This window comes from Geospiza fortis, unplaced genomic scaffold, assembly GCF_000277835.1.
Source record: "Geospiza fortis unplaced genomic scaffold, GeoFor_1.0 scaffold98, whole genome shotgun sequence".
NCBI classification, from domain to species: Eukaryota; Metazoa; Chordata; class Aves; order Passeriformes; family Thraupidae; genus Geospiza; species Geospiza fortis.
In genome coordinates, this window is record NW_005054306.1 from 11,562,076 (window position 1) to 11,585,883 (window position 23,808).

Consider the following 23,808-nt stretch of genomic DNA (forward strand, 5'->3'; position numbering starts at 1 on the left):
AGTCTTCACCTGGGAACAGCAGGAGGAAAGGACTTCTGTTGCATAACTTGTCTCCTTTGAGGGAAATAGCCCTTCCAAAAAGCAAAACAAAATAGTTAATGTCTTGTCCCTCAACCCTTTGCCAGAGGCACGAATTTTTATACAGCCTTTCTAATCTAAATTCCTGGAATATTATGTTGATCGTGCACAATGCATCATCACAGGATACCATCTGCACGTGCCCAGTCCAAAGACTTGTTAAAGAGCACATATATGCAGTACCTAGCAAGAAAAATGAATGCTAAATATCACATCCTATTCTGTGGCAATCAGCACCAAAACCCAAGATGATGGTGAACAGGGCATTGGGGATTATGGCAGTTTCCTCTACAAAAGGAGTGGGATGCAGCCAGTTGTTTGAGCCCGAACAGACGCTCACTCATCCTCCAGTAACAGTTGGTACCACTGGGAGGTCAGCCCGACTCCATTGTTTTTGCAGCAATTTGCATTTTATTTTCCATAATGCTGTTTAATTTCACTTTTTCAATTATTCCTCTCAGGCAATTGCTTTAATTATCTGTTATTCCACGAGGAAAGACACTTTCCTCTGGCAGAGACACGGGCTGCATCAGACCGTATTAATGCTGACGAGTCTCTCCATGGGCGAGCACGGGGCTGCGGCGCCAGCCTTGGCAGCCCGCGTGGAGGGCAGTTAGCCAGCACCCACAGCTATTGCTGACAGATTGGCCCGCTCGCCACCGCTCAGATGGCAAATCTGCCCAGGATTACAAGGCGCATATTAAACCTTTAAATGCATGCAGCCGGCACCCCTTTGAATTTCAGATTCGCCAAGGCAAATGGTATCACCGCAGAGCGTGGCAAAGCGCATCTGACTGCAAAGCCAGAACAAGCCGCTTTCCCTAATCCAATGCTGTGTTAATGCAAAGCTCAGCAATGATGGATGGACTCATTAGTGCTGCAGTTATCGCCATCTGAACCAGGTGCCAAGACATATGGTTTAACAGATGTTCCAGCAAAAAGCTCTGTATGCTGCGCTGTACGAGTGTCCAGCTGAACTGGACATCGATAAAGACATGAAAATCGCATTGGGCTTCTGGGAGCCACAATGGTTCCCAGCTCAGGAAGCCGTTAAACACAGCCCGATTATGCAAAAAACCCTATTGCTCTGATATCCCAATTAGATTGACAAAACAAATGCTGGACAACACATACACTGCTTTCTGGAGTCTTGGTGTATGCAAATGTTATTTAATCTACCCAGTCAATTCTATTTCTCTACTATCTTAGCAAGGAAATGAAGCTTTCTTCATACAGAAATCATCACATGAAATAAGCAAACAGAAAAATAAGACAGAAAAATAAGGAAATAAGCATCCCACTCTTGAATTACCATGTTTAGAATGTGTGCACTATTCTTTCAAAAATTTAATATACAACACATATCCATTCTGAGCATAGGATTACCATGCAGAAGCAACTTGTTTGCAAGCTTATTTACTGACACAACTCCTGTGGAATGCATGATATTTCACAGGGAAATAAATAGAATAAAACAGGGATCCTTCTTACAGTAATTTAGCAAATCAATGTGCACAAAGCAGCAAGGTGCATCAAATGTTAATAAAAGAAAAATTCCCTATTCTTTAAGCATCTTTTCAAAGAAAGAAAATTCATAGGCTTTTGAAAGAAAGAAAATCTGCAGTAAGTGGGCAAGAACCAGTTAATTATTATATCTATCTATACACACTATATTAATTTCTTTTAGACTACACACACACTTATGGTCACCACCTACAGGAAAGCATTTTTCAGCAAGAAATTCTGCTAATTCCTAAAGCTTAGAAATCAGAGCATACTAAACCATAACAGGTGGATAACCTAGGTTAACCACCTTTGGTTTAAGAACTCCTGTGACACAACTCATCTGCTTCAGTGCAGGCAGTAAGACCAAACTACAGCTGTCAGCGTGTGATATATTACAGTGGAAATTTTAAGAGAAGTTGGAAAATACTGAAAAAAAGCCCCCCAGCATTACATTCTGAAGGGAATGACAAGTAAAAAAGATACTAAGCACTGTGAATGACTGAATGTACTTCAGAAACAACATCAATGTTGTTTAACATTTAAACAAAAACTAAGGGCTTTGAAAGCCTTTTAGAATTTGCTAATAATTGCAGGTCATAAAGAGACTCCTTCAGCACATAACCACAAAAGGTTTGATAGCCGATCAAGTTGAAAATGTGAAGAACAAAAGAATCTGAGCTGCATTTCTGTCCTGCTCCCACACCTACTATTCACACTGTCACAAAGGTGTGCTTCAGATCATCTTGTTCAACCAGTTAAATCTCTTTATCTTTGCAAATATTTATTCTGTATTAATGTAGCCTCAACTTTTGAAAACTTCTGTTATCTTTACTGCTTATCTTTCAATGACAGAGCTTTGACTGTCCCAAACATTGGTCCACTGAGGCTGCAAAATACAGAGGTGGCAGGAAAGGGATATCAAAAGGGATAAGAGACCAGATCCAATCCAAAACCAAGCAAACAAGAGCAGAATCTGCAGCCATGAAAGTCAGGAGAAGTTCAATTCAGTGTTAATCTCTATTTGTCTGAAATGTTTACAGACATACATTTATAGAAAATGATGTGTTGATGAAAATACTGTCATTACAGCAGTAAACACACAGGAAACCATGTATTGAAATGCTGTGCCTATTTTTGTCCATTTTTATTTTTAGGCACATAAAGCTATGTGCACTTAATTATATATACACTGGGAAAAACATAAGCATGGAAACGTACTTGCAGATAGAACATCTAGTATGTGATCAGGGCCCAATAACTAAAACAAAATTGAAGTTTACATAGGTCTACAAGGAGACACGCTGCCATAATCCCCATTTTTATATCATGGGGTTACATTCTTTCCCTCTTCTCTGCTTCTAATCAAACATCCCATTTTTTTTCCACCTGCTGGCATTACTTATATGGGTAAGTAAGACATGAATCAAGCTGGGGAAAAAGACACACACGAAAAAACCCAAAAAACAAAAGACCAAGTAAACATATTAAAATAAAACAAAACCACAAAACCAGAAAAAACATGAACAAATCAACAAAACCCAACAAAAAAATCCACAACCCACCTCCCCCCAACAAAAAAAATCCAGTTGGAGTCAAAATATTTTTCAGTCAGATCACTTTCCTGAACTGACTTACTGGAGAGCTGCAAAAGCCCCAGATCAGTGCAGAGAGGGATCAAGAGGGTGAAGCTGATCCCGGAGCAGCTCAGACCAATCCCTGCTGAAGTAGCCATGGGAGTGCAGGACTTTGAACACAGAGCAGGGTGGCTGCTATTTTTTACTACATGCTGCTGAATTTACTTTAATTCTTCTCCAAACAGAAGACTGCAAGAGCCAGAGAACACCGGTAGAGCCTTCAACAAAATCTCTGCCTGCACATATTTACTACTTCAATGCAAGCATATGAAATCTTAGATCTCTTCAGACGCAAAAAAAGCCTGATGTCCCAGATTGCTCCTCAAACTTTTCCTTATGAAAGAATGTGTTTTAATAGCAAATTCTTTGCTGTTTTTTTTTCCTTCTTTTTTTTCCTCCTCAAGGAAATATTTTTTCTTTTTCAATAAGGACACAACCAAAAGCTATTTTCTCTGAAACTATGTGCTTGGCAAGTGTCTTCTTCCCCACCATCATCCACTTAGTTTTCATTTTTGCACTTTGTCTTTTTTTTTTTATAATGGCCTTTCTTGTTATGAGAAAAATACATTCTTGGAATGCTTCAGCTAAAGGCTCTCAAAAACAATTACTTAGGCATTTGATTTGATCTGCCAGTTCTTCCTTTCAGGCTATTCGGGCTTTATGAATCTTGAGTTTGGTCAAAGGTTAAAGCCAACCTTTTCCAAGTTACACTCCAGTGTTTCATGAGGCCCAAACATATCCATGCCAGTTTTTAAGGATAAGGAGTAAATTCACTATTACTTATGTACAACAACAGTAACTTTGAGTGCAATCTAAAGAAAATTATCCATATAGGGAAGGTTGCCAATTCACACATATTGGCAAAGTAGGATTGTGAGGTGGAATGATGAGTGAAAAAAAGTCACCCTTAAATTGGTGAAAATTCATGACTGTTTACAAGAGAAAAAGAAAGAGAACAGAAGCTCAAGTATCAAGGTATCTTCAAGAGTATCAGGGCACTTCACAAGCCCAGGCAAGGAGAGTTATAACCTCTAAAGTACTTCATCTATCACACTGTGAGAAATTATCATATCTGTGATCCATATACACACACACACAAAAATAAACTACCCATGAAGCATATGGAGGGACAAAACATATGTTTTCTGAGTTGATCTGGCTGCTAGTTGGGCTTCTCCAGGGAGTGAAAGTTAGAAAGGATAATCTGTCAGAGTTATCTGCCTCTAAGGAGTGAGTGAAAGGGAAGATTTCCAGCTGGCTGTCTCTACTGGGTCTTTCTGACCCACAATCAACTGCAAGTGGCGCTTCACAGGTTTGCTGGAATGCTCCTCATGCTATTGTCTTGCCTTGGATATAGCAAAACCCAGGCCAGTTTCATTTTTTGTGCTTTGTGTGCTCTATTTGGCAAGTCTCTGAAATCAAGCTGCTTTTTCTGAATGAGTGCATTACATGTTTACTCAATTTAAACAAATTACTGCTCAAAGACATGGACTACAAATCATTCCTACTGCTGTGATACCTTTTCACTAAATGCAATGCAGTTACTGCTTGTGTTCCTTTTTAATGTTGCAGCATATTTGTCTGATAATATCATTTGCATGTCAGATTTTTCAATCATCTTTTTAAAAAATCTCTTTAAAATTTCAAGCTTATCACATGCCTATATGCAACAGCTAGTCAAGGTTCATCAGCTCCACTATTAAAACAGAAATCAAGCTGAAATAACTGATGGTAGTTCACTTCAAAATACATTTGATCAAAAATACATATTTTAAAGTTCTGATTATAGATAATTTAAAAGTATGTTTCCCAAAAATTACATAGATTTTAGTTCTGAAAATAAACAGAAATACATATTATAGGAAAATAAAGTTTTAGAGGATATATTTAGAAACCATTCTGAAGGGATGTTGGAGCTTAAGATTTACATTTAAACTAAATAATGCACAGTTGTACATGTACCACTTAAGTGACTTTTAAATCCTTTTTAAGTGGTAAAATTTAATTTTTTTAAGAGCAACTGGAAACTTTGCCATTATGTTACTCAACCAGTGGTCTTAATTGTAAGTACCCCATTGCCATAATACAGAGGAGACTGGGTATTTTGGAGGATGATGGTGTTCATTTCTTTTTTCTCTTCTTTCATAGTAAGAAGGGTTATATTCTGGTTAGAATCATCTCTTAAATTCTGACATACATACTATTCACAATTATAAATGGGTAAAAGTTAAAGTTCCTCCTATTGTAGAGACAGAGTAAAAGGATGTGCAGCAGGCCTTTTAGGCTCTTCCATTAATATACTACTGAGTGAAACTGATATGCACACAGAAGTGCAGCCATATCCCTCCAGCCACCTGCTTGGACAGGTAATTTATGTGATTAAAAAGTCCTCAAAATTCATGACAGCTGTGTTACATCTGTGTATTACTAGATCCTAAATGCCAATTATCTGAATTTAATGATAATACATTTTTAAACAGAGGACTTGATTTACAATGAGAGAAAGCACACAATGCCTTTAAGGGCCAACCTCATCCCAGCATCCACACCAGCTCTTATTTTTAATCAAAGCTTTACAACATTGCAAAACTGATTACAAGTTTCTCCGTTGAACAGACATAAAATTCCATTTAAACTGCAGAAAAATAAAAGGCATTGAATTTTAAACATTTCATCTCCAGAAAGCAGCTTGTCCTCCAGCCAAACAGGCTTGCATGAGTTAGCCTTACCTGGAGCCATAACTTGTTATTCACTGCATCTCTCCCTGTAGCAATGCACTGAAATGTAGCATTCTGCCCTGCATTGACCTCTACATCCCCCAGCCTCAAAAAATGTGGAGATTTATCTGTAGAGGGGGAAAACAAAAATTACAAATAAAAGTCATTATAAAAAAATAAAGGTGCCAGAAACATTATTATCTCCCTCAACCTCCATGTTTTAACAATCTTTGGCTAAAAATGAAACAGAAGAGAGAATATTATTTGTCTCTTCTGCGTTCGAGGAGTGCTTTCAGCCTTTCCTCTTCTCCCCTGGTGATTCTAACTTTATGTTATACATGTGTTATAATAAAGTCTTTTTAAAATAGAAGCCAAAAGAAGGAGATCAGGTGCCAAAATGTCAGCAGTACTTGACAAGAATTATCTCAAAGACTTTTGACTGTATGAAATTCATCATACTGAGAAAAATCCAATTAGCAGCGTACTGCTCAAGCAAATAGATACTGCTCATGTTATTTGCAATGCAACTCAGAGCTCTTGTTTTGGAAAACAAAATCATTTGTGGCATTGAATATAGTATTTCAGGAGCTGACAAATCCATTTTTCACACTGAGAAAGGCTGTAGGAAATCTCAGTGGCACAACCACCTGAAGGATTTACTAGACCTACAAAAGCCAACAGAAATATTTGAGGAATGGGCACATTACACAGCTCACCCACCCTTTTTTCAAGAACAACTAAAGAAAACAGTAGCTGAACTGTTCTTTCTTTGTGCTTACTAAAGAAACATGACGCACAGGAAAAAACATTAAATTGGAACAAACAGGGTTTAAACATCAGTAACAAAAAGAGCTTGTCTGAATACTGTAACATACAGATAATGTGCTGGGATGACTGTACCCGAGTGCCTTTTGTTTTGGCACTTCAAAACAAAACACAAAGAAGAGAAGGAAAATACATATGAAAGCCAGATATTGAATCCAAGCAGAGCTTTGCTGAGTACAGCCATCAGATAGCTGGGGTGGCTGAAATATTAAAAAGGTAATTCACTCAAATATCGTGTAAGCTTGGTAGCTCCCAAGAGCTACTATTTTAAAAGGTTTGGAGTAGAAGAAAACATGATGTGAAGCTACCACTGGAACTTCATTATTTGGCATCATTTTGCCAAGTTGGAGCAGGATATTGTTATGTCCTGGTCATTTCAGAAAGCAAGGAAGCCACATGGTACATTAGCATGAAATCATATTTTAGAGAGGGTATGTCTAGGGGAAGATGAGAAGAGTTAAACAGAAAGAAATTGCAAAAAAATTTTGATAACAAGTGCCAGAAACACACAGTAACAATTTCTTCCTCACAACCTTTTATTAGTAGAATATTCTCATTGTGATAACTGTGTTTGCATGTATGCAATTATTCCCCAGGATTAGCAGGGAAAGGCAAGCACAAATGCCAGAAGCCTGTCCACAAAAAAAACCAAACAAAATGCAATCTCTCAGTAGTTCAACAGCCAGAAGCCTTTTTTTTAATCTATTTCGTCTGTTTAGAAAAAAAAGAAAAAAAGAGAAAAGAGATATAAAATCTGATGAACCTCCTACAAGCATCTGCCAATTCAGTTTTCTTTAATCAGTGATATATACATTAACATTAGAACCCATTTTGATTATACACACCAACTGTGTATGAGTGAAAAGACTTTGAAGATTGCCCTTTTTTTTATCCCTGTATAATATACTTCTGGCAGAAAAAGATTTCACCCAGGTAAATCACTATTGCAATCACATTTCTTCCTGGAAGCTGCAACAAAAATACTATTGAAAGAACAAAGAATATCAGTGATCAAGTGATGAAAACTGAGCAGTCCACAGCAATATCATATATGTCCTGAAAAGACACAGAAAAATGCAGCTCTTAATCATTACTTACCACAAGGGTAACTCAAGACCTGGATGTCATCAATAGCAATGTAGCCATTTCTTCCATCTGAGACTTCAGCTTCAAATATTACCTGTCAAAATGAAAGAAAAAATGTTTACAACACTCATTTCTACAGAATTCCCCCAGTGGCAAGGGTGTAGATATAAGACACGTTGCCTTTTTCATTTAGTTGAAGTTCCTACAAGGTTTGACAACTGAATGGAATATTTATTACTCGGTGTGGTGTAGTTCCATACCATTCATATACATGGCTTGCTTTGGATTTGCTGCTCATAGCACACCAGAAAAATACATGTTTAACTGCGTACTGCTTTATCTCAGCTAAATGTGCAAACACGATTCAATTCCAAAAAAATGCTATTACTTTCAGATGGGTTAGGCATCACAGCACACAGGTGATCAACCAATTTTAAGAAAATTTGTTTTCTTCCTGGGGGTCACAATATAGTCTCCTGCAACCTCCTGCAGCTCAGTTGCACAGGAAAACACAGAAATAGTGCGGCACTCTCCAGTGGCAACAAAATGAACAGCTGTGGCACGAGATTTATGCAGTTGTCATTAACTTCATTCTTCCTTCTTGCAAGGCAGTGAGGAAATTCCTATGTATGAAGAAAAAGAAGATACTGTCTTCACATCCAGCACCTTGTCCACCCCAAACGGGCAGTTAATAACAAAGAATTGCTTGGTGGTGGTTCAGAGAGTTCCTGAAATTGTGCTTTGACTGCAGAAAGAAGATGCCTGTGGGGAATGTATGTTTTGATAGCACTGGACTTATAATCCTTCTTCCAGTTTCTCCAGACATTCTTGCTAAGACTGCACTTCTAGCCAATTTCTTTATTTTCCTTCTAATTTTATTTGCACCCAAATGGAATTTAGTTACAAGAACCACTTCATTCTCTGCCTCTTGCTCTCGCCTTGGCCAACAACAGCATGACGGAAATCAATTTAGTGTCTGGGGGTCCTACTTTCACAGTGTGCCTTGTCCATTGACATTTCTGACCGTAGCAGTGTTTGATAATGTCTACCCACTCTTCAGGCATTTTCAGAGAGCTGGCACTTGTTCCCAGTAACAAACATTAATATAACTATCTTTAATTCTTTAATAGTTTGGATTATCATATTTTTTTTTTACTTAAATGGTTGCATGGTATGGAAGACAACTCGGTAAGAAAGAAACATTAGATTTAAAGTCCTTCTGACAAGACTGGTTTCTTTACAGCACAATACAGTTCTATAACACGCACAAACTCTGAAAGCACATTGTTTCTCAAAGTCTAGTTAAGAAATTTGCACACCAAATACTAAGAACTGAACTAAATTTGCACCTCATTCTAACTGAACCTCATTTGCACCTCATGGGTTGTTATGGATTCACTTGGAAATAATTTAGATCCAATTCTCAGGAAAGCTCTGGCTATATAAGTGTGCCCTTCTCCTGTGTGTTGATACCTTCTTACACTGGGAGTCAGAGGACAGAAAGCTACATTTCTTGGGATACTGCTGGGAATTAATTTACTTCATTTTTTTCCCCTCTGCTAGATGCATTTTAGTAATCTCCACCCTGCAGGAGTAGGAAGCTATCAGAAAAGGAGAAATCCACAGCAAATAGAAAGATAAAAGACATGGAGAACCATGAGAAGAAGAAAAATAACAAAAAAAAAACAAAAACAGAAAACATGGAGAAACATGGAAAGACAATAAGCTTATGCAAAGTTATAAGGAACAAGGTTTACAAGGTAAGAAAAAGAAAAATACAATAATTAAAAAGACAGATATTAGAGAACTGATATTTCAAATATATAGTATTATTTTTTTATATTCATAATTGGTACAAATACAACTATGAAACATTCATAACTATAGATGAAATAAAGCAAAAAGTGCTGCTCAGTTTAAAAAATTATTATCAGGCTTTAATTTGATAACATCTGTTCACATTTAAAATGGGAAATGGAAAAAGGCAATTGCATACATAGGTGAAAACAGCAGTTCAAAATGCTCACAAGTCAGGCAAGAATCTAAGGTAGTTCTTTTCCTCAAATACACAAACTTCTTGAGGAAAAATAGACTGTTGAGCCATTGCTTTCACCAGAGGGGGCTTATCGTAATAAGACACAAGTGTTTGGGAGTGAATCCTGCACTTCATCTGCACTACTATTCAGTTTACAGTCCTAGAAAGAATGGCTTCAACACTTCTGTTTTAGCTGAAAAATAATTCAGATTATCACTCTCGCCAGAAAACATTAGTTGTCTGTGCAACCATAAATGTCCTTCCACTTACTGCAATTTAATTGCACAGCCATATAGTGCACTTCTGAGACATACTCACTTCTTTAATGGAGAAGAGAGAGAAACTGTTTCCAGGGGATGAATTTGGCTGGCACAGAGCAGGGTTATGGAGACAACTATCCTGTCTCATTTGTACTAGAACTGACACAATGAATGAGAATGGGAAGTGCTGAATATTTCAGGTAATTCAAATGCTACTCAAGGGAATCAGACTTGATCCCAGAATGTTGTACATAGATCCAAGATGATACACAAATAGTCATTTGCTTCTCCAAATAAAATTGCATATCCTTGTTTATGAAGTACCTACATTCAGACACAAATTAAGATCCAGGGCCAGAACTCCCTGAACCGGACACACTCCTACGTATTTAGCCATGCCTAATGCATTTCTTGTCCATATACTGGGCCATTTTCTCCCTAAAACCATGCAAACTTTTAGTGAACACAGTGCCATTTGGGAAAATCCATGGGTTTACTATTGACAGCATTAAGAGACATTTCCACTTGTATGGTTTATACCAGACTTCATTTAATGACCCAAATCAGTGACAAATTGATCCCAGCCAGCCTTTTATATTATTCACAACTTCGTAAACCTCTAGTATATATCCCAAATGTAAATGCAAAAGTAATTTTGTCTCAAATTTGAAGAGTCCCAGATTGTTCAGCCAATCTCATATAAAAACCATTCCCTTTTCTTTGATTATGCTCATCCTTCTCTCTGAAGCTCTTTCTAACAACAATATATTCTTTGAAGATAATGAGAGTAGAGCTGGCACACAGTAATCAAAATATGGGTGAGTCATAATTTATTCAACAGCTTAACACCATTACCTAATTTATACAGAACTTATTTAACCATTCTTAACACTTTATTTGCTTCTTTCGACCATCACTGGGCTCTATGCTGATGTTTTTATTAACCCTGCGATTTTGCTGCCGAGCAGCAATGGCAAGCTTAAACTGAGTCCATCATTCTGTGTGTGAAATTTAGATTTTATGGAGTGTGCATTTTTTTATATCTCATTATCAACACTAAAATGTGCCTGTCATTTTATTTCTCAATCACTCTCAGTTGGCGAGTCCTTCTACAGGATCTCATAATTACATACCGTCCTTGCAATTCCAGAGCAGCTTTTACCTACAAACTTCTGTGTTTGTACTGGTTTTTGGCACCCACTCTGGTCCCATATGAACATGATGACACAATTCTGTATCTAAGGAAGTATCTCATAGAATGGCAGCTTGGCTTCACTATAAGTTTGTGCAGAGGGATGTTTGGAAATCTAACTAGATCTAGATTCTGTTAATCACTCTTACCTATTGTCATGGTTTGACACTGGCACAATGCCAGTGCCTCATGAAAATACACTTTCTCTGGTGTTTGCTGTGAAATGTGACTAGGAAATAAGCAAAGCAGGCTTCTAGCTTAGGAATAAAAGAAAGAAAAACTTTATTCACTACACTACAACTACATATAAAAAGAAAAACACACAGGGAAAATTAAAACCTTGCAAAAACATTTCCTCCTCCCCCCACCAAATTCTCCCAATACAATACATCTCTCCCCCAAATTCTCAACTCTCAATCTATCACCACCCTTCAGACAATCAATCTTCAGTTCATCAAGAGGAGAGGAGTCTTTCTTGTACCATAGGCTTCTCCTGGAAACACCATTGAAACCTCATGTGTTTCCGTGTCACTCGTGGCACCGCCCGGAGTACAATCTGCCGTCGTGACTTCTTCTCTCCATGCCCAGTGCTCTCACCACTGCGCATGGATCAGACCTGCTTCTAGGGTTCCCCTTTCAAGGATGCTTTGCCCAGTTCCAAAAAAAAGCACAGTCTCTCACTTTCGGGACTACTGTCTGCCCCAGATTTGGTCACCCCCTGGGGCTGAGGGGTCTCAAGAAAACAACACTGAACTCTCTTAGCTCCAAGCCATTGCCTTCCCCCTAGATGCAGTTTCTGTGCTACAGGAAAAAAGTTCTGCCCATGGCAATACAAGAAAAGTCCAGCAAAAAGCCACTCCATCTCTTCCCACCCTTAGGTTCTTTTCCACCTCTCTTGTGGCCCGTTTTGTCTTATCTCATCTCTTATCCCTCTTCTCATTCAGCTCCAGGAGGGTCAGCATTTGTAAGGTTTCCATTGTCCAAACAGGGGTTAAAAAGCGGCTAGACTTCTTCATGCTCCCCCCATTCTCCTCACGCCGGGCATGCCGCCAACTTCAAGGCCTTCAAGGCCGCAGCCCCGTACACCAAGGAGCGCCGGCTTCTCTCTCTCTTGTCTCTGGGGGGGGAAAGGGGGCTGCCCAATCCCTCCAGGTGCCCCCACCCTTTGATCTTCAAGGGCCATTTCACCTCCCCTCTCCGTCCAAGGCCCCACCTCACCTGTCCGCATGCTTCCCCTCCCCCTGCCCAGCCGACAGAGCTGGGCAGGGGAAGGTCTCACCAGTCTCCCAGCTAGAACCCAAAGAAGAAGTCCCAAGGGAAAGCTCTGCTTTTAACCCCTGTGTTCTCAGAGGCGTATCCAAATACCAGTGATGTTTGACCAGTGAGGTCAAGTGCCAGTTTCAGAATCTGAACACCTATTGGCCTCTGGCCACTCCATTCCCAGAAAACCTGTTTCCTGTAAACCCACGACACCTATATACTTGTCATCTGTAAAGGGCTGCAAGCTAAAAATTAGGTGTAAAAATGATAAGAAGAACAAAATAAAAATAAAAAAATAAATGAAAGCTGTTTTGGTTTAGGCACTGGAAAACAACACATACCTTTTCATATCCCAGCTTCCAAATCCAAAAGATGACAACCACTATTTATCTAATATTATTCCAGAAATAAACATTTTTGACCAATTTAAATATTCAACAGTGTTTGAATGCAATGGAAAAAGTAGTAATTATTACAGCAGAAACTCCTACAGGCATTTAATTATTGAAGTTTAATGCTTAAGAAATACTTCAACCTCCACATTGCTTCACAGCCCTAACACTGCATCCTGCAATCACCACAAAGGCTAACCCTGCACTTGCAGGAATATAAGAAAAGTACTTCTTAAGGACTGGTCTCACTGAATTTTTAACTCTTTTCAGGATCCAAAAGTTTATGTACCATCATCATTAGCTCATGTGAGGCACTGATCAAAACAAGCACTCCCAAAACATACCTAGCGAATTAATGTAGTCAGAAAAGAGGGAAAACAATTCTGTAGCCCAAAGTCTGCCCTTAGGAATACAATTCTTCCTAGGCTTTGTAAAAGCTGTTTTCTTGTAAGCAATGCAACATCAGCAAGAATGGTGTTTTCAGTACAATTTGTGGACCTTCTTTGTCCTTTCTCCACTTGACTAGTTCTGACCAGTCATGGTAGTGAAGGAGGCACAATCTCCCAGTTTTGACATCAGTCCTGCCACACGATCATATATAGAAGGCAATGCCTCAGTTAGATAAAAGTCAGCATTAAAAGGTTTAGTTACAACAGAAATGTAGTGTTTCATTGACAATTTTTTCCTACTAGGCTCTAATACATATAATTAGGGAGAGATGAAGAAGAATTGGAGATGAAAACATAACGAAATTTTTAAAAGGAAAAATTTAGATACTGTAATTTCCATAAAGCATTCAACTTACAACATACTTTTGTTCAGGCATAGTAGGGCCTCTACTAGCTGGGTTATCTGAAATTCAACTTGTATATGGATGAATTCCTGTGCTTGGTGGAAAGGTGTACTAGAGAGCTGTGTGCAGACAGAAGTTAATGCATCTGTGATAAACCACACTAAAACCAGAGTACAGCACAAAAAAAAAAAAAAAAACCACAAACAAACAAAAAAAACCACTGAAAAACAAACTATAAAAACCCCTACAAAAACGAACAAAAAACCCAACCAAACCAAAAGCAGATAAGTTATATCAACAAGCTTCACCAGATGTGTTATATTAACCTCATCAGATATAAAACTTCAGTTTTTCATAAGACTACAAAAAGAAAACATTAACTTTTATTTCTACTTCATACACACCTCTTTCTTTCATTATTTTTCAGTTTTGTAACAGCACAGTAGGGTATTCCAGATATACCCATACCTCCACTTGCAATAGAATTGATAAAGGTTAAACAGCACATAGAAGAAAGTTTGTTTTGCAGTAAAATAATTTTCTGCAGATGAAATGCCATGCAGAACAAGACCAATTATATATAAAACAGCAACAAATCCTATTCACTGACAAGTTTCTAGCCCTATTCAATGTTTTCACAGTGTTAAAGGCATTTTAAAACACTGAATCAAAGGTTTTAATTACCAAGAAATGAAAAATTATTATAAACATCAAAACAGTGTCATGTTACAAAAGACAACGCTTAATGGAAGCTAGCTGAAAGGGGCAGCTAAAGAAATTTTATCTAACATACAAAAATTTTGTTGACATAATAAAAAGCATTTCCCTTGTGAACGTTACAAACAATTTTGCTGAACTAATTTAGAAATCATGAAAACATAATTAATTCCACTTGAATGCTCAAGTAATCCTGTGAGGCAGCCTTTGCAGCTGACATGACCCAAGAGAACTTTAGCATAGCAAATCAAACACTTCGGTGAAAACTTTGGAACCTCAAGTCTGCCAGGCCAGCTAACACCCAATTACTTCTTTTTTCCTCAATAACACACCTCCTGACATTGGAAACCAAAGGAGTTAAGGCTATCTTCTCACTGGTATCCAGCTGAGCTGGTCATTTCAGATTCTTTGACCATCTCAGAGTCACCTGCAAGGAGCCCTGACATTCACAACTCCTCTCATCCCTAAAGTTACATTCAAGTTTTACTTGACATAGGGAAATTTGTACTCCAAGATTAATCTCAGTTCGTGCTCTCTGGTGAAGAATCACACACAAAAAAAATGCCTTCAAAGGGTCCTAAAGGGTGATCTTTTAAACAATTTATTAGTGGTAACTGACCTAGCTACCTATTCAATCCCTGAGGAAAAAATAAAAAGCCAAACAAAAAACAAAGCCACACCACAAGTGTAAAATCATCTCTTTGTGTGAAAGCAAGAAGTGTAGGTTAGGTTTTCTGAGCTAAAAAACTCAAACATCATGAGAGCTAATAACAATATTTTACTTCCACAAAAAAGATATATGTTCCAGCAAAACAGATAATTAATATGAAGCATAATAAGCCTTTGGAAAGACCTGTATGATGATTGCCTGATGTCAGGAAAAGCTAGCAATTAGACTCAGTGACCCTGGAAACCACTGTGTTAGTAACATAGTGAACAACAGAAAGAAAAAAAAAAAATCTCATCTCTGCGCTTATCTTTGCTTATTTCTTTCAAGTAACTTATGCCAAATATTTCTAGACTCCTCCTAGAAAATATCTGGATGAAGCACCACACATGGATGAGTTACAGCTACTCTGGCTTTGGAGCAGTAGTAGTTTATAATGTGGGAATATTACAGTTCTGTAAAATCTCACCCTGCTCTTGACTGACTGAAGAACTTGAAGAAAAAACATACTTACATAGCCCATAAACACCAGATCATCAAAAACCCAAAACATTTGTTTAAGGGTGAAAGCTCTTACATGATTGAGATTTTAAAATAACAGTAATGACACGTACAAAAGCATGACTCTTAACCATGGGCAACAAAATACTGATAGCACTGTAAATCATGACATTTAAAGGCTAAAATTGGGAGAGCAGCAGTAAGAGACAAGTTAAGAACCCATATGAAATACTCAGTACTTTGCTTATTTTTGTGATAGACTAAAAGCTTAAGGAAACTCTTCCCAGTAGCACAGAAGCAGTCCTTTGGAACATGGGTAGCTACCTGAAAATGCAGCAATGCAAGCTTGGCATAATGCCACTTCCCAAACCCAGAGCAGAGGTCAGTCCTTTTCGACTTCCAATGGCCTTTGGGAATTCCTTATCATGTGGAAAAATTTTGAGCAGGACTTGATAACCCACAGAGGTGCCTTTCAACTTTGACCATTCTGATTTTCTGAAACTGTTGTCCTACGAAATAGTTTTATTTCACTTACATTAAACAGAAGGGCACTAGTTCAGTTTTGACTGTGTATCTTCCAGATACTCACTATGGGTTGGATTGAATATAATCCTTTTCTCTTTGGAAAGTGTTAATTGAATTGTTTCCTGTATGCATTTTACATCTTTTAATATTTACTAGATGTATTCTGCCAGAATGCTGGCTACCAACTAACACCTGCTTGTTTTATGATGATTCCTGCCTATGAATCATTTGTGGGATGATGGAAGCACTATTTGAATAAGTCACCTGGAAAGGTTTGCTATCCCCTAATAACCTAGTAAAAATATACTATCATCCATCAACACAGTTTTGAGCTGTAAAAGATTCTCCAGCAGTCATTTTTAGACACAGAGAAGCAGAGACACATTCAAGGGACAATGCAATGAACTTCCAACAGCCTATGACATATGAATAGGCTTTATTTTTTATAATGCAAAGCCCAAAATCTATTGTGTTAATTCCCATATTTCCATGTGAGAATCCAAGCCTAAACGATCATGCTGCCCTGGACTATGGAGCTGACTCCATAAATTATCTTGTATGCTTTTTTGATACTTTCTTCTTTCTTTTTTTTTGTATCTCAAGCTTTTCTGTGTTTTGTTTTAATGGACCAGAAGATTAAGAGGGTAGTCATTACAGTCTTTTAAGTGATGACAGTTCATCAGCAGTAACTACAGACCCAGCAAATCCATATATTTATCAAGGATAATCATAGGGCCCTAAGTTACAGGTAAAACAATTGCATGGAAAAGGCAACGCAAGCAAGTTCTCCAGAAGCACATTACTGCAAAGAATTCAAGTATAAAATGGCTTTTGTCACAGTGAAGCAAAGGAATGCAAGCTAAACTTTGTTAGCCATTATTCATTGCTCCACAGTAGCTTTGAACAAATCAGTTTGACAGGCTGCACCTTTAATGTAAGCAGAAAAATTTCCACATAAGGTTAGAATAGGAGTACAACCCCAAGCCACGCCTGATAACTGATTCAACACCTTTATTTTTTATTCCTACTACAACTGAAAGAAATTAATTCCTCATGGTTAGTAAAGCGACAGCAAAGCCTACAAAATCTTATTTGTCAATGAAAAAGCAGAAGAACCAGGTGGTTTTCGAGAGCATGATACTTTGAAATTGAGACCCTGAAGAAGGAAGAGCTTTAAGTTTTGTCTCTGTCTTCATAACCTCATACATGCTTAAAAACAAAACCAAAATGCATCTCCACAGATACACAATGGTGCCCACAGCTTTTCACTCTAAAATTTAATTTTGTAAAGTAAAAAAAAAAAAAAAAAAAGCAAAATACAAAAACTCAACACAAAACCAAAACCACCCCACAAACCCTAAACAAACAAAACTAGCTGAATCTTTCAAAATATATTAACTGACATCCTTGTACATGTCTTATCTAGGGAGCACACTAGGGACCAAGTTTTGATGATTTTGCCTTTACTTAGACTACCTAGAGAGCTACAAAGAGAAAGACCTTGTAAAGGTCTCTAAATACCAGATATGCCAGGCCTCCAGATACTAAGACGCAATTTCAATGAGTCTTTCTGAATATTATCTTCCTACTTCTGAAAACATTAGACCAGGAACATTGAAACCATTCAAACTGTCACTACTACTCGGTTATACATAATATCACATGCCTTGCTTAATGAAATCAGACAAGTCAGATTAATTCCCTAATTTCCTACTTAGAGCAGAAACTTGCATTTGAGATTGTGACAGTGAAATATTTATTTTTCAGGGCAGTAAAGGTAGTAAAAAAGGTAGTAAAGAAGATGAAGTAGCAAAAGTAATAGCTGTGAAATCTGTCTGTAATGTTAAGTAGATAAACATCAGTCAGGAATGATACCAAATCTACATTTCCCCACCATGACAATATGTTAAATTAACTCAGAAGGGATTCTCCAGGTATATATTTCTGTGATATTTTTAGAGCTTTTAGGCATTACATCATTAACAGTAAAATAATTAAATACAGAGTCATTGTAGCTTCTTACATTTATTTGGAGTAGAAAGCTAAAGGTGTTCAGCTTATATTCTCAGTTTGCAGGGAGAAATATGAAGGAGTTACACACTATTAAGGAGCTCAACAAATGAAACTGGATCAGAGCAGAGGAGACAAGTTACTGACAAGTCAAGTAAGGCACATCACACAAAGATAAAAATTAATCAGACAGAGACTTGGGGCAAAGAATTTCCTCTGCCCCCCTTAAAACCCTTAACTTCAATGTATCCACTAAAGTCTTATTAGTTGTTTTCCTTTCCACCTTCCCTCTACTATCAATCTGCAAAGACGTCTGATACTTCAACTAGCCTTTGAACAAACAAGCTAAACTGAAAAGTCAAACAAAGGAATGATGAATCTTAAACTCAGGAGAAAAGGGTCTCTCTTTTCCCAAAAAAAATCCATTTTATATTTTTTTAAGTGCTGAAGATTAATACTGAGCAGACCTTCTTTGTTTCTTCCATAGGCGTACTACATAAGCTATTTCAGTAATTTTGACTACTAAAATGAGTAATGTTTCTGGTCTCTGGTATTGCACTTGAATGTATTTTTCTCTCCATGGAAAAAGGAAGGTAAAAATACTTCCCAAATTAATATTGTCTCCTGAAAGAGAGAAATAACAAAGAATCATTCATAATCACATTCTTTGAATTTTTTCAGGAAAATGCACCACCTTTTTTTTTTTTAATTGTTCAGGAAAATAGCTGTGAAACACTAAGCAATTACTATTCTTGAAACAGCTTAGGTTTTATAATGAGCAGAGCAAACTTACCATAGCTTCTTTTAATTTGAAACACATATTTTTAACATGCCTATAAAATAATTTTCTAACAGATGGATTATTAAATGGCAGAAAAAGACTGCATAGATGAGTACTAACCTTTCACCTCATAAAATTACAATTTTTATCTACAATGAGCAGATAAGAGAGAAGGACATACTTACCAGTAACCTTCAGATAGGTTAAGATAAATTTAAAGCCCAAGACAAACACATTTTAGAATCTCTGCTCTCAAGGTTCATTGTTCATTATTGTAAGCCGTTGTAAGTTATTAAAGATTGTGCCGCTGGCTATTAAAGGAAAGTCATAACCTATATTTAAAATGCCCTTTTTTCCACTGAGGGGACAGGGACATTATCCCACCAGTGGATCTAGTTGATATCTGTATCATAGCACTCTGCATTATGTTCAACACAGTGCTTTTCACTTACATGACATTCTATAAAAGATGACAAAGGCAATTCTTAAGTGGGAGTAAATTAGGGTTTGCAATTGGAATGATGCTTTCTCTCCTCACCAGACTGAGGCTTCTGCAGTCACAGCCAATCATCATCATATTCAGTTCACAAAGGTTTGCAGAACACCACAGGCCACAAGGAATTCCCAACATTAAAACACAGCTTTAACAACCACAGACAAAAACCAGGCAAAAGCCAAGAGTACATTGCTCCACCACAATAAATAGAGAAGGCAGTGCCAGTATCTGTCACAAATTCTTTTTTGTTTCCTAGTAGAAAATCCATGTAGATTTAAATTAGCAAAGTTCACCATAGAATATACATTTACTTTATGCCCACATTTTAAACACATGTGCAATAATATTTATTTTCACAATTCTAAAGATGAGCTACAAAAATTATTCAAAATCCATCTCTGTGTCAAAAACTACAGGCCCTGATCTGTTTACACTACTTCTTCTGGATATCAATTCTCAACAATCTTTTAAATAAAACCACAATCCTAAATGTAGCACAAGGTTCAACTAGATATGTACACATGTATATATTAACATATATATATATGTATATATAACATCTGGTTATATATACATAATGTCCCCCAATGAGATACTAGAGACACTAGAGAAGAACAAGCCATCCACTTATAGCATATTAAAATATTTCTGCATTTTGTATTGATATAGAGATGTGTGCATGAATGTGCTTACATGTGCCAACACATACTTTGAATTTGGACAAGGTATTGATTACACACAATGAACAGGGCACTGTGTCTCAGCAGATATTAACTATGTTTATCCAAAGACTGCTGATAAATTGTCAGACTCATTATGCCATTTTTAATTAGCAACATTTTCATATATTTTCATAAGTTTCACTGATCCACATAGTTACCAGATTCCTTTCTGCTTTCCCTTGTGTAAAACAAACACAGCTCTTTTCCATGTAACCTTTAGATTCTCCTTCCCACATCTCCTGGCAGCTTTGAATTAAAAAATACTGATTGCAATGTGTAATACCTGCACTTGATATACAACACTGAGTACGCTCATCTTAACTCTGTAAAAGAAACATTCCCTTAAGTCAAAGGTAATTTGCACAGAACTACCAAAATAAACATGGAGATCCTAAAACAACTTCCAATGTTTTCATTTAATGTCAGACTTTCCAACACCCTTCTTAGGAAATAAAAATCATTTCAGGGGAAAATTAACACGTAACATTCTCCTTATGCAAACTTAATTTCTCCTCATTTTTCCTTTCCTCAACAAAATATTCCCTTCTATCAGGCATTTCTTGACAGCTTTCTGTGTTCCAGACTCTCTCCTCATTTGCCACCTTGCTCCCCTCACTCCTTCCCAGATTACACTCAATTTGCACACGCGAAAACAAGGCTTCCTGCAACTACAGCTCCATTTTCCTTAATTCTCTGTCTCTCTTTTCAAAGTTGGCATGTCCAAACGAATAATTTTACTACTCTATTTCCTTGGTTCATCTTTCAAAGCAAAAGTACCATCACCAAGTTGCATCCCTCAATAAAACTAAGATTCATTTCCATCCTCATCTGACGAGCTTAGTGTCCTCTCTTCCAAAATTGAGTGCACTTAGCTTCCATACCACAATTTTCTTTTAGATCTTCTATTTAGATATCACCTGAGGTTTCTCTTGTTCCTGTAAGCACTCGGGCTTCACAGGAGCTTTACACTCTGCCTAAGACTCATTCTTGGCTTCCTCATTGCTGACACCCTCAAAATATAACACTAAAATAGTTATAAACCAAAATTTATTTCTATACTTTTGAAATACAAGGTTAAAACGGTGGGGAAACTTCTGGTGAGGTAAGTAAACATTTCCCATCTAAGATCAGATTGAAAGGCCAGTGCAGAAATAAAATTAATGCAACTATGAGACTGGAAACACAAGCATCAAGGCATCACAAGGCAACAAAGATACCAAACTAATATTCAGTTGGCACAAATTCCAAACTCCAACTAATTACTTTGCCACATCTGGTGTGATGGGCATGTCTGGTGGCATCCACTGTTGTCATGAAAATGGGTATCACCAAATAGGGAGGAAAAACCACACACATAATGCCTGTAGATCACACTACAGGTAGTCCTAGATTTTACCTCACTTCCAAAACATCTAGTAATACAAGAGCCAGTGCCTAAAGAATTTTGGAAATAAAATAGTCACAGATTTCATTAGTTATTTGTATTGTTCACATTCTCCAGATTTTCTTCCAATAATCTGTCTTTAGTCAGTTTGGAAATTGGAGTGCTGCACTTTCTTTTGCTGCTGCATCTCTAACACTTTCTAAGCTAATAGCACTTTTCTAAGTTATTTTGCCCATTTCCATTTCATCCACAGATATAATTTGTGCTCACACACACGCAGAGGAAAATTCTACTCTTGCTTGATATGAACAGACCATATGTCTGTAACGGCAAAACTTAACATGAGAGAGAAATATGTAAAAAACAATTTCATAAACAGAATTTTACTCTGCTTCCAAGTACCTCAGCCGTGCATTTCAGACCCTCTCTTCTTGCAGTTTCAAGCCAGATATGCCAACCATGTCAGCCAAACCTCAGCCTGAGGTTTCAAGGCTTTCCAGTCACAACACTCAGCTCTTTGGATTCCAGAATTCTAAACAGATCTAATCTCCCCACAGTGTTCATACAGCACCAACAATTATATTCTCTCAGTGGAGTGTGTCGGCCGCATTCAGGCAATCCCTGTTCTGACACTAACCAAAGCTTGAGGTGTGCCAATTGCAGAAAGTTGATAAAGTCTCCATTATTGGAAACTAGACACCAGAACATACACACTCACATAAAAAACATGCTGTCTCCTCCACTGCACTTTCCCCTCAGCTATCCTGGCCTGAAATGACAACCATTAAATTTTGTATTTAATTGCTCAGCCAGGTAAGTTATACTTTGGCTGAGGATGCATAATAAATAACACAAACAGTAACCAAATACTAATAAAATATTAAATAAGAAACATGTGTGATATGAAAGAAAATTGATGCAATTAGATCTTGTATCATGGTGGTGTAATGCCCCAGAGAGGTTCAGTTAATCACGTGTCACCTAACGCAGCATAACTATTACTTCTAAAAAGGAAGCTGAAACTGCAAACCTGAACAGTAGCTTTAACTCAATATCCATGTTTACTTAAGACCTCAACTGATGACATTTGAGCACAGAAGCTCTACCCAGATTTAATTATTTTAAAACAAACACCTCACAAAACCTATCCTTTTTAATTTACTTCATAACATTTGCTAAAATTACTTTCGCACACTTTGCTTAGAGAACCATAAATATGATTCAGTATCTCTTATGGCCAGCTCCTTTATAGGCAGCAAAGAGAAAACATTTCACTAACACACCAAAATACTACAAAATATTCAAAGATCACCTTTAATTTACCAGCATTTGCTGATAGCTACAATGACTGATATCCCAGTGGATGACTCCTCCTCTGTAAGCAGAATGGGAAATAAACAGTGTACCTTGGCAAAGCAGACTTCCATTTCGATCAAGGTAAACAGTGATAGGACAGGGCTATTCAAAGCATTTCTGTTCCCCTCTCTCACAGTGATTACTGTTTAATAATGGCAGATACGACAAATTGAGTAATAGTCATTTTGTCCTTTGGCATATCTGGCTATCCTTGGCTTAAACTTAGTCAATCCTGTGCACAGAACCAAAGTCAAACATCACGGTCCTGACAAAAGTAGGTGATGAATAAGGACAATACATACTAAAGAAAAAAAACCTGCGTGATCCATCTCTGTGTTGTAAACAGGTCTCTGGAAGTGAAAAAATTCAAGGTATTTGTAGAACAATAAATTCAGTGGCTGTCAGAATATCTAGGGACTCAGGGGCTATTCATCTTGCGCCGGAGAGATATGGAGAACAATCCCTTACTAACAGTCATGCATTCTTTTCCTCCTTCCTCCTCATCTTATGCTATTTCACTGTAAGGTATTGAATGCCTCAAATCTTGCATCCAGTATGGACTTCTGAGGACAAAATGCTTTCATTGTGAGCTAAGACACTTGTTAGGGATATGTCGGGGTATTAACACACACCTGCATGTGCACATAGGATATTTTTCCTCTAACTGTCTTAATTGCCGCTCTCTCTGGCAACATAAAAGATTTCAAGACACTGTAAGAGACCTTCAATATAAACTTCTGTTTGCTGTAGGAACTCCATCCACACATTATGATAGAGTAGAAAAGGAAGTATACTATTACCATGACAATTAACTTTGAATATAAGGAAACATTAACAGATGGTTATAATATTCAAGCTGAATAATTTATTG

General features: G+C 37.4%; 1 protein-coding gene across 1 annotated transcript in view; it reads right to left on the reverse strand.

Moving 5' to 3' along the window:
- Positions 1–23,808, reverse strand: part of PTPRK (protein tyrosine phosphatase receptor type K) — a 297,434-nt gene that overhangs the window by 198,927 nt on the left and 74,699 nt on the right. Inside the window, exons 4-5 of the mRNA XM_031066727.1 lie at positions 7,859–7,940; positions 5,948–6,063 (exon numbers count right to left, since the gene is read on the reverse strand). Of these exons, the coding sequence (XP_030922587.1) occupies positions 5,948–6,063; positions 7,859–7,940 (198 nt within the window). The remainder of the gene's footprint in view (positions 1–5,947; positions 6,064–7,858; positions 7,941–23,808) is intronic.